At 33.6% G+C, this 18127-nt stretch overlaps 1 protein-coding gene and 1 non-coding gene across 3 annotated transcripts; one reads left to right on the top strand and one right to left on the bottom strand.

The window, feature by feature from the left end:
- The first annotated feature begins 338 nt into the window (after positions 1–338).
- LOC132643034 (small nucleolar RNA R71) lies at positions 339–444 on the top strand. Its single transcript, XR_009583491.1, has one exon. It is a non-coding gene; the product is annotated as a small nucleolar RNA R71 (small nucleolar RNA).
- Positions 445–11394: 10950 nt separating this feature from the next.
- Positions 11395–16423, bottom strand: LOC132642345 (zinc finger protein CONSTANS-LIKE 12-like). 2 transcript variants are annotated; one of them, XM_060359577.1, is made up of 6 exons: positions 14709–16423; positions 13967–14191; positions 13215–13552; positions 12433–12619; positions 11899–11991; positions 11395–11811 (listed from the first exon to the last, which is right to left on the bottom strand). In XM_060359577.1, the coding sequence occupies exons 1-4, from the start codon at positions 15288–15290 to the stop codon at positions 12493–12495; spliced, it is 1272 nt and encodes a 423-aa protein (XP_060215560.1). In that variant the 5' UTR covers positions 15291–16423; the 3' UTR covers positions 11395–11811; positions 11899–11991; positions 12433–12492. The 2 variants fall into 2 exon arrangements, with proteins under 2 accessions (XP_060215560.1, XP_060215562.1); XM_060359579.1 differs by having other exon boundaries at positions 11395–11801.
- Positions 16424–18127: the final 1704 nt, after the last annotated feature.

Here is an 18127-nt window from a genome sequence, read left to right as displayed (position 1 = left end):
GTGGATGAGGTGGTAACTCCTCAACAACATTCACCCCTTGTGCATCCTTTTCTGCCAACTTATTTGATAATAGATCCACCGTGGTTTGCAATTGAGCAAAGGCATGATCTCTCTCATGGTTTTCTTTTGCAACGACAGCTAGTGATGGACTACCATAAGAGAGACTCTCACTATCAGTTGAATGCCAAGCTTGATTGTGGGTGGTGAGTTTATCAAGCAAACGGGTGATGGCGATAAATGACTTGTCCATGAAGCATCCTCCCGCAGCAATATTGACAGCAATCTGATTCATTGTATCTAAGCCCTTGTAGAATTTCTCCGTGAGAATAGCATCTGGAAACCCGTGAGTTGGAGATTGAGCTAGATAATACTTGAACCGCTCCCATGCTGAATATAATTGTTCCCTCGGGAGCTGTTTGAACTCAAAGATCTTATCTCGAAGTTCAGCCTTTTTGCTCGGTGGGAAACACTTCTTCAGAAATGTGTTGGCTAGCTCGCTCCAGGTATGGATAGAATTGCTGGGAAGCTTTTCATACCATTCCCTTGCTTGGCCAGCCAAGGAATATTTGAAGACCCGTAAGCGCAGTGCATCAGCAGAAACAGCACCTTGGGATTGTTGAGCACACACGTGCAGGAAGTTCTTCAAATGTCGAAGTGGACAATCCTCCAAAGAATTTCGGAAATAACCTTCAAGTTTCAGCAGCTGATAGATAGAACTATCAATTTTGAACGTAGCATTTCCAGTCCTAGGAGGGACCACAGCTGAAGCATAATCAGCCTCATTGATGAATTCCGCAAATATATTCTCCTCTTCGTCCTCTTCTAGTGTAGGTGGGTTCACTTGGAGTCCACCTTGGTTTCCTTGATTGCGATTCTGTCTTCCAGCCATGTTCACCTGGTTCACCACAACAGCAAACAAGGTGTGATGGAATAGAAAAAGTTTTAAAGAAGAGTACGCACAAACAGTAATTTCAAAACCGTATTCCCCGACAACGGCGCCGAAATTTGATACACTCAAATTACACCTATTAATGGCGTAAATCGGACGTTGTCAAATATAGTAACCCAAACAAGGTTGGGGTCGAATCTCACAGGGAATATGGAGAGAAAAGGATACTAATTGTATGTGATACTAGTCTTTAAAGGCTTTAATCCTATTCCACACAGTTTGAAATAATTGTTGAGTAATGTAATTGAATACTTTGACTTGAATTGTACTTAATGCGAGAGAGAGACCAAGGCTGTGTTCCCCATTTTGATTAGATATTATGCTTCAGGTTTCAATGTGATATATTTTTAATGGTTGTTCTAAGAGTATGCACTTGATCTCTTAAGGACTTCCTAATGTTTCCCAACAGTTAGGCCGTATTTCCTCTTTATGATTTTTCCAAATGTAAAAGAGTTGAAATCGAAGAGCGACCAATAATGCCAATTTAGACTTGTTCTTATCCCTAAGTCAGTCTATTAAATGAGGGTTAACGCCCCGAGTCATTGTGATTCAATCTTACCAATACTGACTCTTTTTCCCAAGAAAAGTTAGTATAATGGCTTAGGCTAATGCTTGCAATCATTACCCATCGCTAACGCACAAAGATAGAATAAATACTAACAACCATTATGCATATATCAATAGCAGAAACCCATTCACATAATACCCATCATGGGATCCACAACCTTAGTATTAAAATTAGCTACTCATCATTTTGGTTAACAAAGAAAGCTTAAAAGTTAACATAATATACTTACGATGCTAATACAATACGGAATGGAAGTGAAGTTGTTGCTTTAAATGCTCTAACCACTTCAAATATTCAAGACTTAAAGTTAATGCTCCCCAAAGAAAAATCAGAATAATGAACTAAAATCCTACTTTAAGTATTTATAGGGCTAAAAATCGCGCCAAGTTTCTGGACAAAAACACCCTTACGCGGCATCGTTACGGACCGTAACACAGGTTACGGTTCGTCATTTGTCAGCGTGATGTCACGGCCACTATGCGATGGACCGTAACACAGGCCACTAAGAAACGATGTAAAAGCACTTAAAAACAAGCAACACTTCTAGTGACAAAGACATAAAATGTGCCGAAATTCACGGCACATCAGGTCCAGCGGGAGCGTAGGTTGCAAATGCTTCTTTTACAACGCAAACATGTCGAGTGGCACCAGAATCAAGCCACCACTCCTTTGGGTTTCCAACCGAATTGCACTCCGACAACATTGCACACAGATCATCCATGTGATCATTCTTCTCCACCATATTGACTTGTCACTTGTTCTTGTCCTTTTTCGATAGACGACAATCTGGGGCTTTGTGGCCAGCTTTCCCACAATTATAGCAATTGCCCTTGAATTTTTTCTTGTTATGCTCCTTACTCTTTCCAAAAGGTTTCTTCCTTTTCTTATTCTTTGGAGCAGCTTCTTCAACGATGTTCGCTCCCATAATCGTTGAATTTCCACGCGACTTCTTTTCAGCAACTTTATTGTCTTCCTCAATCTTCAAGTGAATCACAAGATCTTCCAGCGACATTTCCTTACGCTTGTGTTTCAGATAGTTTTTGAAGTCTCTCCATGAAGGAGGCAACTTCTCAATCACAGCAGCCACTTGAAATGCCTCGTTGATCACCATACCTTCAGCAATAAGGTCATGGATAAGGACTTGGAGTTCTTGAACTTGGGTTCCAACAGTTTTACTGTCTGTCATCTTGTAGTCAAGAAACTTGGCAACTACGAATTTTTTCAAGCATGCATCTTCAGTTTTATACTTCTTTTCGAGTGCAAGCCATAATTCTTTTGAAGTTTTGGCAGAACTGTAGACATTATACAGATCATCATCCAGTGCACTAAGGATGTATCCTTTGCACAAAAAATTTGCATGCTTCCAAGCCTCGGTAATCATAAAGCGTTGGTTTTCAGGCATTCCTTCTTCAGTAGCAGGAGGATTTTCATTTATGAACTTCTGCATGCCTAGAGTAGTCAGCCAGAAGAACATTCTTTGTTGCCATCCTTTGAAGTTGATACCAGAATACTTTCCTGGTTTTTCTGTCGTGCCATCGCGTGTACAATAGTTGGACGGCTTGACGATGCAACATTTGTCGGCCCAACAGTCACGTCAACAGTAGTGCCAGCAGTCGCACCAACAGTTGCAGTTCCATTAGGAGCATTAACATCACTTTCTGTTTCCATTCTTCACTGTCAATAATTGACAAACTGTTTAATAAATGGCAAATGAAACAGAACAGTAAACAGAGAAGATATATATATATTTATTTTTTTCCAGAATCTGTTTCACGATGAAGTTTTGATGTTCTTCAAATCGCGTCACTGTTATGAACTTTAATAATCCAACGAAGTTTTTATGTTCTTCAAGTTGGAGTAGAAAAATTCCAACGGAGTAGAAAAATTCCAACGGAGTAGAAAACCAGAAGGTTTTAGTCTCGAAAATAGAATACAGATTAAAATATATAAGAGTAATTTCCTTAAGATTGTTGTTAAATCTGTATTGCAACAAATACTTTGAAACAGTAACAGGAAAAACAGAAACTGCACAGATTCTACAAACTGAAAAACCGAAATTAGCAGAAACTGAAATTAGCAGAAACTGGTTAAAATATATAAGCAGTAATTGTTCTTTTCTCCTACTTTTGTTCAGCCTTCTCTTTAATTTTCAAGTTTGAAAAGTAATACCCTTGGTGTAAATGTTTGAAAAGTTCAATTTTGGAGATGAAACCTCATCCGTTTATCTTTATGTTTGGTAATTGAAATTTCTACTCTGTGGTGATTTTTTGGGGATAGTAACTCAAAAGGTCACCCAACTATGAGTAATTATGTACGAAAGTCATGTTTTTTTTTATTGTAACAACAAGATCATCAAATTTTGCCTATATCACTTCAAAAGTCACCCTATTAATATTTGGCTAACAAAATATGATATGGTCTTTTATTTAGTCAACATGAACTTTTTTTTTCTCAATTCACATGGCAATAAATCACGACTCGATCAAGCCCATAACCCAAATTAACCCTATCATTTCTCAGTTGAGATTTCAAAGCGAGTGTATAAGAAACTAAAATAGGAAAAGATAGCTTTCTAAAACAAATAAGTCAACATCTTGACTATCGAACATTAGATGAAAAACTAAAAACCTATACGAAATGATACCTTCTTTAGCCAAACAAGCCAAAATCTTGACTATTAGAACAAATGGGATGAAAAGTCACTCATATAATTTGCTCCTGTTCCCTACTCAATATATTTTTAGTAAATTGTAATTGGCTTTTAATAAAAATTAATAGAAGATTCACATAAAGAGGGAATGGAATATAGAAAATAAAAAGTTAATCAAATTTAATATTTAAATCAGAATGACAAATGTATGATGTGTTTCATTCTTCTTACATAGTTTAAATCTAAATATCAAATATTAGAATATGAATAATCCGAAATCCATAATAAGAACTCATTATCGACACAAGAAACTTACAAAAACAATGATAACTATATCTCAATTTCAAATGAATCAATTATATTAATCCTCACTTATAAGTAAAAAAGGAACTAATGGTATCGTAAAAAAGATATGAATTAATGGTGTTTCATAAGGGTTATAAAATCAGCTATATTAATCCTCATGATTTTGTCCAAGTGAATAGGGTTAATTTGGATAATGGGTTTGGGCCAGGTCGGGTCGTGGTTTATTGCCATGTCGATTGAGGAAAAAAAAGTTCATGTGAGACTAAATCAAATGTCATGTCATATTTTGCTGGTCAAATATTAAATGAGTGAATTTTGAAGTGATATAGGCAAAGTTGAATGATCTTGCTGTTGAAAAAAAAAACATGACTTTGATAGGTAATTATCCATAGTTAGTTTGGTGACCTTTTGAGTTACTATCTCGATTTTCTTGGCAATTCGAATTATTATTTGGTAATAAACAAGTCCAGCTATCGTTGTAGCAAACTCTTTTTGTATCTTCCATTAATTAATGATTAGACTATGATGAGAGATCACACAGAAGTAAAGTTAGAGATGGCGTGAGGGATTACTTCTTTTCGTTTATCCCTTTTTCTTTTACACAAATAGAAATTCTCTCATGGATTATGCGAAAGATTTGAAGAACATATTTATCAAAATATATTAATCGAAAGAGTAAAATGTTAGGAAGGGCAAATCAGTTTGGTTAAATTACGAAAAGTGTTATAAGTAAACAAAAGTAAAGAAAAGGTAAGCATTTACAAACTACAATGGAAATTAATATGACTAGGGGCTCTGAAATTTTTCCTACCTAAACAAAAATAAAAGAATAGAAGTACTAGTTGTTTAACTTGTAAACCTTAGAGCTTGAGTTACACAAAAGGAAGCTGTAGCAAAATATACGACCTCCTGTTAGGGGTGTACATGGATCGGGTTGGTTCGAATTTCTTAAACACCAAACCAAACCAATTGCGTCAGGTTTTTAAATTTATATACCAAACCAAACCAATAAAATTCGGATTTTTCAACCTCGGGTTTTCTCGGGTTATTCGGGTTGTTTTCGGAATAGTCTTGATACAAATAATATAACTTTTACTTCAAATATTTCTTTAGTCCTAGTAAGATACAACTATGTAATTAAAGTCTTTCATAAGAAAATAACACAAAATGTGAGAAGAGTGATGACATTGTATTAAAATATTCAACAAAAGATAATAAAATCCGTTAAAATAAATATTGCTAATTAAAAAGCCATAAAGAAAATGAACATAATCTAAAATACTAAGTCATCCAAAAATAAGTACGGCTAATAAGTATTAATTACATGACAAGAAAAAAAAACTTAAGTAATGTATTTTCACTCTCTAAACCAATTATGCAAAACTAAAGGAGATATATCCTACATTATTGTCATTTCTAGTGGTAAATTGAATTTTTTTTGTTAGTATTAGTGTTGAGTTGGTTTTGGTTTGGACTTTATATGAGTTAATAACATCCATAGGATATAAAACTTATTCACATTCAAAATTCTAATTTCAAGCTTGAATAATATGCTAATAGATAAAAAAAACTACAAAAAAAATTTAAGAAATATTTATAAATTACATTACAAATAAATATTTTTATGTATAAAATATTTTAAAAATTGAATACATGTAATGTCGGGTTGGTTTGGTTCGGTTTGACTTTTTTTAGCTAAAACCAAACCAAACCAATTATGGTGGGTTTTTTTTTTTAGCACCAAACCAAGTCAAACCAAACCACTAATCGGGTTTTTTTCTCGGTTTATCGGTTTGGTACGGTTTGTCGGTTTACTTTGTACACCCCTACCTCCTATATTTGTTAAGTTAGTCAAATAAACTTAATTATAACAATTTTTTCTTCTCCAACATAATCTTAGGGTTTGGTAATGAAATGCTCAAAATTGAAAGCTTGTAGATAGAAATAGCATTATGGATATGTATGATGCTTATAACCAAACCTATACGCATGTGGGGCTCAAGGCCAAACTACTAAATCAAAATATCTTTAGGTCCTAAAAAATTTGCAATACTCCAACTGTTCATTTTTACTTCTTCACAATTGATCTTTTACTTCACATAAAAAATAAAAGTGTATAGTTTACCGTAATACACATGTGAATTGGTGTATAGTCTCAATGGACGTGGGAAATGATTTGGGGAATGAATAGTTAATACTAAGGGTAAAACATGAAAAAAATTATTTTTCTCTCGATAAGCTAACTTGAACAAATGGAAGTGAAAATTTATTTTTAATATAACGAACAAGTAAAAGTGAATGAAAAGATAATAATTAAATGTACGGCTTAATCTTTTTTAGACTACATTGGAGTTTGTAGAGGCAAAAAACAAAGTATCTTAAAAAGAAAAGAAGACTATCGACTTTCATATTGATTGTGATTGAAAATGATTTCTTATAAAAATAATTAGCATTAACAAGTTTGCATCGTAAAAATTAGAAAAAATATATGAATTTTTCCTAAAAAATATTTAAGGCATCTTGTTAAAGTTTAGCTTTAAACCAGTAATTTTATTGAGTAGCCCATGCTTATATGTCTTAGACGGATATTCCTTCACAAATCTATCAAACTCAGGGACAGAGTCATTATTGCGTCAATTTTTTCTTTTTTACACGAGCAAATATGTGATGGCCGAGAATTTGTCACAAATCCGCCACTAAGTCAAATATGTGACAGCACAATTTTTTTTTCCTTGTAGTGGTTGTGCGACTCTGTTATGCAAGTACTAAAGTGTCTATTGTGTTTTACTTCGCAGCTTTTCTAGTATAACCAAAGTGTTTCAGATCAAACTGCAAAAAGCAGATAGATAAGCTTCCAGATCAACAGTTATACAATATGGAGGACCAGATTAACTACTATTGATTTCGAAACACCTTATCACGTGTTCAAGTGTTCAATTGAAATAAGTTTTAGTTCAAGTGTCTAAATAAAATTTATTGGCAAGTGTAAGGAGATGTTGATGTGTTAACTATTAATAAGCCAAGTTTTTTATTAGCTTATTCATTACAGAGTCCACAGTGAAAACTGTGCTTGTCCAATGTACGGAGCTCAGATATACCATTGATATACACTCCAATTATCTGATCCTCAGTAATTTGATCTGATTATAAGACCAATTAGTGTAATATGGATGGTGCAATTAGCACATAAAGAAGATAATGAGATAATGTTACTCCAGTTCCAGTTTCACAGAAGTCATAAATTCAAACCAGGGAATTTAAAATTACTGGAATTTCACCATTTCGAATTTGAATTTAGGACCTAAAGCAATTTATGAACCTCCTTTTGTCACAACATAAATGATTTTCTTATATCAAGTGGATTCAATAATCTATAATTTGTCAAAAAATTTATTTGTCTTGCTTGCAGAGTACTTGAGCCTAGCTATGCCCTGCTTGGGAGGGTTAGTTCATACCATGGGCAGACCAAAATGCACTAGTATTTATTAGGTATTTAGGTGTAACATTATGGTGAACCAAATGTGCTAAATATAGATAAAGGGAGCTTGTCTGAAAATTCTACAATCTCAAGGATATTCAATGCGGATTAGCTGTAAACTGAAAATAGAGGGATAGAAAAGGATACATATTGGCAGTACAAACTAGCTAGTTGATATAGATTAAAGTTTAGTTGTTATTGTTGGACTTATATATACCAAGTTTGGCTGGGGATAAATGTGAATTCTAGAGAATCTCCAACTTTTAAAAATCCTAATTATTTACCTGTTTTAGGAATGAAATGTTTCCGAAAACGAAATGAATGTAAATGATCTTATGGCTAAGCCGTTATTGGAACATATGTTTTGGTTTAAAAAATTGAAGAAATATTTAAAGATTATTATAAATAGTTATTTATTTATCATTGACCCATTATTTCAATTTCAAACTGTAAAAGTTTCACGGGTTACTCTATTTGGTCGCTCCCATTTAATCAGTACCCACTTTTTTGAAAAGTTTAACTGGTTTCCGAATTATAGGTAATTCCAGACAAAATTGCTTCTCGTCATCCTCGTCCTCGTTGTTGTACAATAATCTTTACAACAATTAGAACCTACACAGTGTAATTTTACAAGTGAGTTTCAGAAAGGATAGGATGTACGCAGACCTTACCTTTAGGGGTATGTTGTATAATAGTCCTTCCGTCCCAATTTATATGACACTCTTTCCTTTTTAGCCAGTCTAAAAAAGAATGACATCTTTCTATATTTAGCAGCAATTTAACTCTAAAATTATCGTTTGGCTTGTTTTAAACCACAAGATCCAAAAAACTTCCTTTCTTTCTTAAATTTCGTGTCCAATCAACACCCTCATATAAATTGGGATAGAGGGAGTATTATTTCTCGAACTTATAGCATTGAAGTATAATATTTGTTGTAGGAAAAGTTTGAAATCAATCACATATCACCTTGTGCAAAATGAATTTGTTAGATTTGTTGTTACTTTGCCAATGATGATTGGGTTTGTTCTTTATGATATATGAACCTTATGTTTCAAATTGAGCTCATTTGAAGTAGATTTGGTGTTGAATTTCAATAAAAAAAACTATTGAAATTCGAAGAACAAGTTGTTGGTTCCGAGCAAAAATTTGTTCATTTGAACTTCATGCCAAAATGCCTGAAGTGTAGCCAAATATATGCCTGAGCTCCTGCCAAAATATCTGAAGTGCAGATTTGTACGAAGGTTGTCCTTGTCAAGGTCACAATTTCAGTAAAAAAAAAAAAAAAAAACGTCTAAAGTTAGGTCTTGCCGAGGCCACCACTTCGATATAAAAGTACCTAAGTTTGGCATTGCCAAGGCCACAACTAGGGGTGTTCACGATTTGGTTAAAAACCGATCGAACTCAGAAACCGAACCAAGTCAATTAAATAAACCAATATTTATTTGGGTTAGGTTTGGTTTGGTTTTAGGTTTTTAAAAATCGATAGTAATTGTTTTGATTTTGGTTTTACTACAAGCAAATCGAAGAAAAAATCGAACCAAACTGACAAAGTTTATACATAATTTTTACTATTATATATATATATATACAATATATTAATTTTATAAATACTTTTAAATGATTTGTATACTTTTTAAGTAAAATTTTATTTATCTCTAATAGACTAATGAAATTTGTACCTTAAGCCCATTTTAAAAAGAAATCTATTAATTCAAACTCATGTACTGAAAAATACAACAATGAAATTTACCTAGATTTATTTTTTATAATTCTTATAAACTTTATTCACTTAATTAAAAGTTATAAATCCTAAGAAATTTTCTCCTTATCCAAGAAAACTATAGCTACCATAATAAAAGGATGATAACAAATTATAAGTTGGAAAGGGATAGAAAGTTATATCGTATTTGTAGGGAAAAAAAACCATGAAAGAGAGAAATACTGTTATTTTTCTTACAAACCGAAAAATCGACCCAAACCGAACCAAACCAACTACAACCAAACCTATGAATATGTATTATATTTAGTTTGGTTTGATTTAAATCATCTTAAAAACCGACTAGATTGATTTGGTTTTGATTTTAACCTAAAACCGACCCATGAACACCTCTAGCCACAACTTCAGTCAAAATTGTCCGAAGTTGGCTTGACAAGACCATAAGGCAAAAAATATCCAAAGTTTTCCAAACTCCATGCACCAATTTTTGCAACTTCAGTCCCGTATATCTGAGTGGTTTCAAAGTGGTATATTTGCAAAAAAAAAAAAAAAAAAAAAAAAAAGTTCAACTTCAAGTACAGCTTAAACGACAACCCCAAAATCGAGTATTTGTGCACTTCACCCATTCAAACTTGAAATATAGAATTTGAAATTTGAAATTGGACATGGTCAAAATGTATTAGATGTATTTTTTCGTTTCATTAGATCCTTGTGGCCTGGCTCTTCATGTGATCCTGCGTATAGCGGCAGCTTAGTGCACCGGGCTGACTTTTTTTATTAGAGGCAACAGCCACATACACTATCCAATTTGACTCCTTGATCAAGCTCCTCCGCTGGGACTCCAAAATAAACCCCCCCAATTCTTATGTTGCATACTCATATTATTGGCACTTTAATGGAATGCCAATCCCTAAACCTAACCTTCAGGAAAAGACGGCTCATAGCATATATGCTTCTTCCTGAATACTTCGAGCCCTTCTCAGTGTTTGATCTATCATAAGTTGCTACATATGCAAAAATCCTATGATTTAGTCGTGGTGCATGCCAGTTGAGCCAAACACCAACTTTACTAATAACGAAAAGTTGCTAGAGTATTTGCTCTACATTCCATTTTTTTTTTCTTTTCTTGTAAACATATCATGCAATGCACAAGAAAAAACTAACTGATCCAGTTGATTATGAAAATAATTTTATGCATCTCTGCCAACTAGACATAAGTCAGTTATCAGTTAGCTCAAATGCATAATCTAGCATAACTTTTTTGAAAAATGCCAAGCAGGATATTCGTCCTCCTTCATTGTCCAAATATGAAATTCCTGTGTAAGCGTTCATTACAGTACTTCTCCAACTTAGGAGGGAAGTAAAAACATTTAATGAAGGTTAATCTTGCATTTTGAATAGTTTATAAGAACAATGTAATCTTTTTAACCAAGATTTTTATTTAGTTAACTACATAAGGTATAAACTGCGTAGGCATAACCTTCTACTATGAAATTTATTATTGTTAATTGGCTGAGCTACTTATACTCTTTATCATAGAACTGGACTCAATTAGTAGAATTTCTTTTACTATTTCCTCTTTCCTTAGTTCAATTTAGTCTGTGCCTGTTAATAAAACTTCTGATGCATACAGATTGTTAGTATCATTATAAGTCACAATGAAAAAGGATGCATTTTAAGAAAAAAATAGAATCACATTTTTCAAGCATCCAAGCATATGGGAAGCCAAGAAAGCACACTAAGTGCCACAAGTATCAAATTGTATGTATGATCCATTCACATAATAAGAGTAAGAAAACTTAAGGTGACGACTTTTGTCACAAACCTCTGCGTCATTCTTTATACCTTATTTAAACAATTGCTAAAGCAATTCAAATGAGATGAATATAGCTCTAGACCATAAACTAGCTATAAAAATCGAGTTCAATAGAAAGCATCAAATAAGTGAAAGCAAAAAATCTAAGTGCTAATAATTTGAAGCTTATTAGATGGCATGGGTATGGAAGACGTTGGAGGCACCTCTGCAACGGATATAATTTGTACACACCACCAGATTTTAGGGTGACTTGTATGAGGTTTCTGAGCTCAAATGCAAAGGAAAGGCAGAGTCTTTTTGCAATTTTATCCTCTTGACTGTTGGATCCTTCAAAGTGTTGAGAGCGAAATCAGAATAACAAAATACAGCAACACAAACGTGAATTGTAATGAGATTAACGTCAGCTATAAGTACCTATGAGAAAGCAAGAGTCTAGTTGAAACTACCGGCTAATGCCATTGGAAATCATGACAACTCTCTTTGTTGTGCAGAGTGTTCATTAAAGGGCTGCATACACAAATAATAATTAAGTTATAGTCATTCAACAAAAAGAACCCTAATATTTCATAGATCATCATTCTGCATTAGTCCCCGTCAGTGTAGTTTACAGTAACTTATTAATACTACTTTGTAGTTCAAATTAGTATTATGCCATAGCATAAGTTAAGACATGATTATAGGGAACAAAATAGTTTGTGTTTTGAAACTACCCTATAAGGTCCCTTGGGGGTGATAAAAAGAGTCAAGCAAAGAAAATTGTTCGGAGAAATATACCAATACTCGATCATCAAGAATACAATGGCAAAAAAGTGTATCAAGTCTTGAGAATTTTTTGATTTAGACGTCCACGTTTTCCATTATGGTGAATATACTTAGATAAGCCAAATAGAGATGTAGAAACGACATCACAAATTATTGATCATTTTGACTATTGTTGTTGTAAGATACCTTAATATTTTGGGAAGTGTTGACAAAGTAGAAGGGAGACCAAAATCAGCCGGTTTATTCTCAGAAATCTCTTGAATCTGATGGATCATAATCATAAGCTTCCCCAGCTTTAACAAATCTACCTTTAACTCGTCTTCTGGTATCTGCCCTAGCCTTACGCGAAGCATATCTTATTTGCTTACCAAACCTTCATGTCAGGAAGCATAATATTATCAATAATGGGAAAGAGTTGCTAATTAATCACTTATCTAATCTATGCTAATTAATCACTTATCTAATCTATGTACTGAAAATGTTAGATTAGATAAATGGTGTAGCAATTTGGTATTGAAATTGTTGGAAAATTGTACCTAGGGAATAAAGAGAACCTATGAGAAGTTTACTCGAGGTGAAAAGTGAAGAAAAGTAAAGAATATTAAGAGGACTCTAGATGCAAGTATGCTGTCCAAATTACGGGAAAGACTTATATTGATGGGATCATCAAAGCTCCACCTATTTGAATATAGATACAGTCAGACCTCTCTATAACAACATTTCATTATAACAGTCATGGTTCTGTGAAACAGATCTATCATGTTATGTTATACGTATTATATATTCTCTATAATAGCATTTTGCTATAGCAGCCAAAATATATCGGAACAAAAGATGTTATTGTAGAGAGGTTTGACTGTACTTTTGGAAACAAAGGTGCAATTTTATTGAGACAATGAAATGAAGATAACAACAGCGATAAACAAGCTATGACTGATCAAATGTAGGAGGAGTACGGATCAACTTACGTTCTAGTTTTCTTTTTCTCGTTATATCTCATCTTGGCTTCATGCCTTTTCTGTGGACAATTTTCAATACTGATATCCCATAACCCCGGTGACAACCCACAATCTTGATAGTCAGTTGTTGCACTACTTTCTCCGGTGATATTGGAGAGTGATAATGACATGCTTGGATGAATCGGTGCAGGTAGAAACGGTAAGCCAATGCTTCCGTTGCAAGTGGGATTCATAAACATGCAATTAGCAGTGGCACTTATTGTCTGCAACAGATTCGTTGAACTCGCAGCTGCAACCATTTGTGAGGACTGAAATCCCAAATACTCTTGCTGCATTGAAGATGTTGCCTAGCAAAAAGTACAAATGGAATAACTAAAGCTACACCAAAAAAAAAAAAGGCACATCTATAGTAAGTAGTAACAGTTATTTTGAAAAATTTAATAAGTCACGAAAACTGAGTCATACTTGGAACAAAAAGTTGTAAACAAGTTGCTTAATTGTGTCAACAATAGAATATGGTTTGTAGCACATTCGGTATACTCTCAAACCTCTCCTCAATAACATCATTTTTCCTGATATTTGTTTTCTGCTATAGCGGAATGCCGTTATGGAGAACATACATTATGACATAACATGAAAGGTCGGTTCCATAAAAAATATGGTTGATATAGTGAAATGTTGTTATAGAGTACGACTGTAATATAGAGGTTTGACTGTACCGTCTTTAAAAGAGAGTAAATCAAGAGAGCAGTAACACGAACCTCGTGAGAAGTTTCCACATGATTAGATCCTGTGACGGATGAATTTTTCTCCATCACTAGGCAATCTAATTCCTTGTCTTCATTAGAGTATTTTGGATGACTCTGTTGTGAACTGCCCAAAATCTCATAACCACAGTCGAAATTCAATGTCACGTCGTCAAAATCAACACCTTTTGAGAGATCATCACCTTCCTGTAATCCGAGATCCTTAATTGCACAATCTTGCTGCATTTGAAGAAAAACAAATTAAAGTACCGTTAGTGCATACAACATATTCAACACCAAGACTTATCTGATTTTATATATATGAAGCAGAGGAGGATCTAGCCATCTAGGGCGGGTTGTGGTTCAAATGAACTCGTTGCTTTTGGCTCGAACTATGTATAATAGTTAGACCTCTCTATAACAGTCATCCTCTATAACAACATTTCACTAACGGCCATTTTTCTTTTGGAACCCGCTTTCATATTATATTATACGATATGTTCTCTATAACATCTCTCTTTAGCAACCAAAAAATATCCAGACAAATTACGGTGTTATAGAGATTTGACTGTAGTAAGATCACACTCATTCTTAACTCGCTGGCTCTAAATCGTGAATTCGACTCCGGAGTCACTTCCTAGGACAGGTCACACACATGACGTACCTGATCTAGTCCAATAGCATTTCCAGTTATATCAAAAAAATTCAAACAAGGAAAAAAAAATGAAATATGAGAAAATGAAGAGCAGTATATAACCTTAGGAAGGGCAGATCCCTCGGAGAAGGGTGCCGGATCTCTGTTGTAGGAAGTGATGTAATTGGGATCAGAAGGAATATTGGTCCATGGTTCAAGCTTAAAATTAGAAGCAAACTCATTGAGCTTACTAGCAACCAATGAACCTTCATTCCCTTTATTACTCTCCAAACTGCTATTATTCTCATTGATACTCAATGAGCTACAAGGAGTAGTACCAAAGCTCCCAAAATTAGTCATGTCATTACTAATAGGCATTTCAAGAACTAGTGATAACATCCTTGTAAACTCATCGGGAGACGGGCATCCACTGTAAGGATTCAACTTCTGGAGTCGATGCCCTGCCACGATGCATCCATTTTCGTTCCAATCGCAGCCTTCACACAAGCACATTGCCTCATCCATGCATCTCACAACTGCTGGCTGTGAAGTGCATTTGTCACAAATAAGAGAACGTAAATGCCTTCGCGATAACGAATTTGCTGAGTGAACATATCCATCACATTGCAAGCAAAGCCTTGCTGAATCTGACTTACAATACACCACTGCCCTCACCACTCCACATAATTCACATAAGGGATCCATTAAACCTTAAGTAGTAGAACGGGACTCTACCTTTATTCTCGTCCGATTAATCAGTTCTGCACAAAATTTATCAGACTATAGAGTGAATGATTTATTTTCCTCCATAACTCGCTTACTAGCTAGTAATAATATGTTTTGTTTTGTTTTATTTGTTTATTCTTGAAATTTATTTAATTCTTTTCGATTGACGATGAAGAACAAGAATTCTTTGTCTGTTCTCCACCTTAACGAAAGAAAATAGGTTGATCAAATTCTCTTAGTTGGTATTGGAATTTGATCCAATCAAGCATTTCACCAGTCACAAAAATACAAGATTGACACAATATATGTTATGATGAACTAAATATGGAAGAGCTTTTCTATTAGAACTAGTGATGGGAAAAGAGGAAAGGTCAAAAAGAATATACAAGTATGTAAATGTTTTGTTTTTTCTTTGATTAATAATTAGACTTGTGCCACATTTAGAGAAGTTTTGAGTGTCGAAGGTATATTGGTATTTATGGAAGTGTGCCACGTGGAGAGATCTGAGATGTGGAAGTTGATATGCTTCTTTGCTTAACAGATTTTGATTGCAGCCCTTTGGACTCGCTCTCTACAAATTCCATTCATGTTTAAAAGCTAAATAATAAAATAAAAAATATAATCTCGGGTTTCTATTTCTTTCCTTAAAGGAGATTTAAGAAAAGATGTAATAGGAAGACGTTGATTTAGAACAAATAAGATATAGGTTCAGAATGTTATTCTCGCCATCTCATTTTAAGTGTCGTTTATCCCATAACAAATATCCCAAAATAATTGTAGATTTTAAAAATTGAGACAGATATTAATTACTTTTTTCAATCTTACCCTTGCTATTAAAGAAGATCAAAAGTGATTAGTAATACTCACTTTACATATTACGCATGTCGTCCCATTTTAACTGTCGTTTTAGCCTTTTCACGTCTATTAAGAAAAATAATAACTATAAAGTACAGTTCACTATTTAGTATCCCTATATATTAGATTATTTTTTTTATATTGAGCATTATTATTAAAAAGAACTACTTTATCGCTAAGGGTATAATTGAAAATAATTGTCAACATTAGTCCTAATTCCTAGAGTGACAATGATTTGAAACAATTCTTTTAAGCTAAAGAGACAGTTAAAATGGGACGGGAAGAGTAGCATCTAATAGAGTTAACAGCTTATATGATCACTCAACTTTATTTTGTCTTTCAAAAGTCACTCAACTTTGTTTTGTTTTCGAAAAGTCACTCAACTCTGGGTAATTACTTAAAGTTGAGTGACTTTTGGAAGACAAAACAAAGTTGAGTGATTATAGAAGTCACTTACTCAAAGTTGAGTGATTTTGGAATACAAAACAAAGTTGATTGACTATGATGACCAATTATCCAAAATTGAGTGATCATATAAGCTTTTAACTCCATCTTATAATAGTCAAGAAGTAAATAAGAATAATTTAGTGAACTACATGCTTATGTTGTACTTATTTTTTTCTTGATGGACATGCTAAAATTCTAAATGACACTTAAAATGAGATGGAGGAAATATTTTTCTCTTATACAAACTTTGATCACTTAGTCAAATAAAAAGCTAAAGGAAGTTCAAATATTATAACAAAAATTAAAAATCGAGTTTAAACCATAACGTGAAAAAATGAACGTTAAAATAAGTTCTCAAAAGGATTATTTTTCTTAGATTTTGTATCTTTCATTTTTTCAATTGCTTAATACTGGCTACTATACATACTGAATTCATTGCTCAGGAAACTCACAAACAACTCATGCATTAGAATAGCTCTGCTTATACGAGTTCAATATAAAGCTCAAAATTAATCGTTCCATCAGTTTTACTTATTCACTCATTTTGTTAAACTAGTTTGTACGCACTTTACGCGTGTATCCTATATTAATGAGTATAATTATAAAAAAAAAATTACATAAACAGTATAAATTTATATGATTGAGTTATAAAATAAAAATGAACGAGAAAATGTAAATTTTGGAAAATGATGAATGTTACACCTAGTCTCTCTTGTGCAACTACTTCCTTTGTCATGAAATCAAAAACTCATATTTATTGGTTATATCCGTTGCTTAACTGCTAAAAAATGCGCATTGGTATGGCCTAGTGATCAATGAAGTGGGTTAAGAACTATGAGGTCTCCAGTTCAAATTTCACCAGAGACAAATACAGTAGGTGATTTCTTCTCATCGGTCCTAGCCTTAGTGGACAGAGTTACCTGGTACCTGTTGTTGATGGAAGGTGACAGGTATCAGGTGGAATTAGTCAGGTGCGCGCAAGTTGGCCTAAACACCACGGTTATCAAGAAAAAAAAGATTTGTACACTTCAATTGTGTGTTTGAAGGCAATTAGGAGTTAACAACAACAACAACATACCCAGTGTAATCCCACAAGTGAGGTCTGGGAAGGGTAAGATGTACGCAGGCCTTACTTCTACTTTTATGGAATAGAGAGATTGTTTCCGATAGACCCTCGGCTCAAAAGAAACGTAGTCAATGCAGGATTGCAAGAGAAATAAGACAATAAAATATCAAGATATCAAACAAAGGCAATTAGGAGTTGAAGGCATAAAATTCTAATGATTTATCCGTAAGAAATTTATTTGTTTTGGCTTACTGGGGAAATTTATTTGTTCATTTAATGAATAATTTATATAAGATAAAACCATAATTGATTTTCAAATTCTACACTCCCTCAGTCCAAATGTATGTGTTTACTCTTTTCTTTACTAGTCTATCCAAGAAAAGAATGTCATATTTTTTTATTTAGAAATAATTTAACTTTAGACTTCTCAATTTACTCTTAATTAGAT

The sequence above is a fragment of the Lycium barbarum genome, chromosome 5 (genome assembly GCF_019175385.1).
Source record: "Lycium barbarum isolate Lr01 chromosome 5, ASM1917538v2, whole genome shotgun sequence".
Taxonomy (NCBI): domain Eukaryota; kingdom Viridiplantae; phylum Streptophyta; class Magnoliopsida; order Solanales; family Solanaceae; genus Lycium; species Lycium barbarum.
The sequence above is the reverse complement of the archived record's forward strand: the minus strand, read 5'-3'. Positions and strand labels throughout refer to the sequence as shown.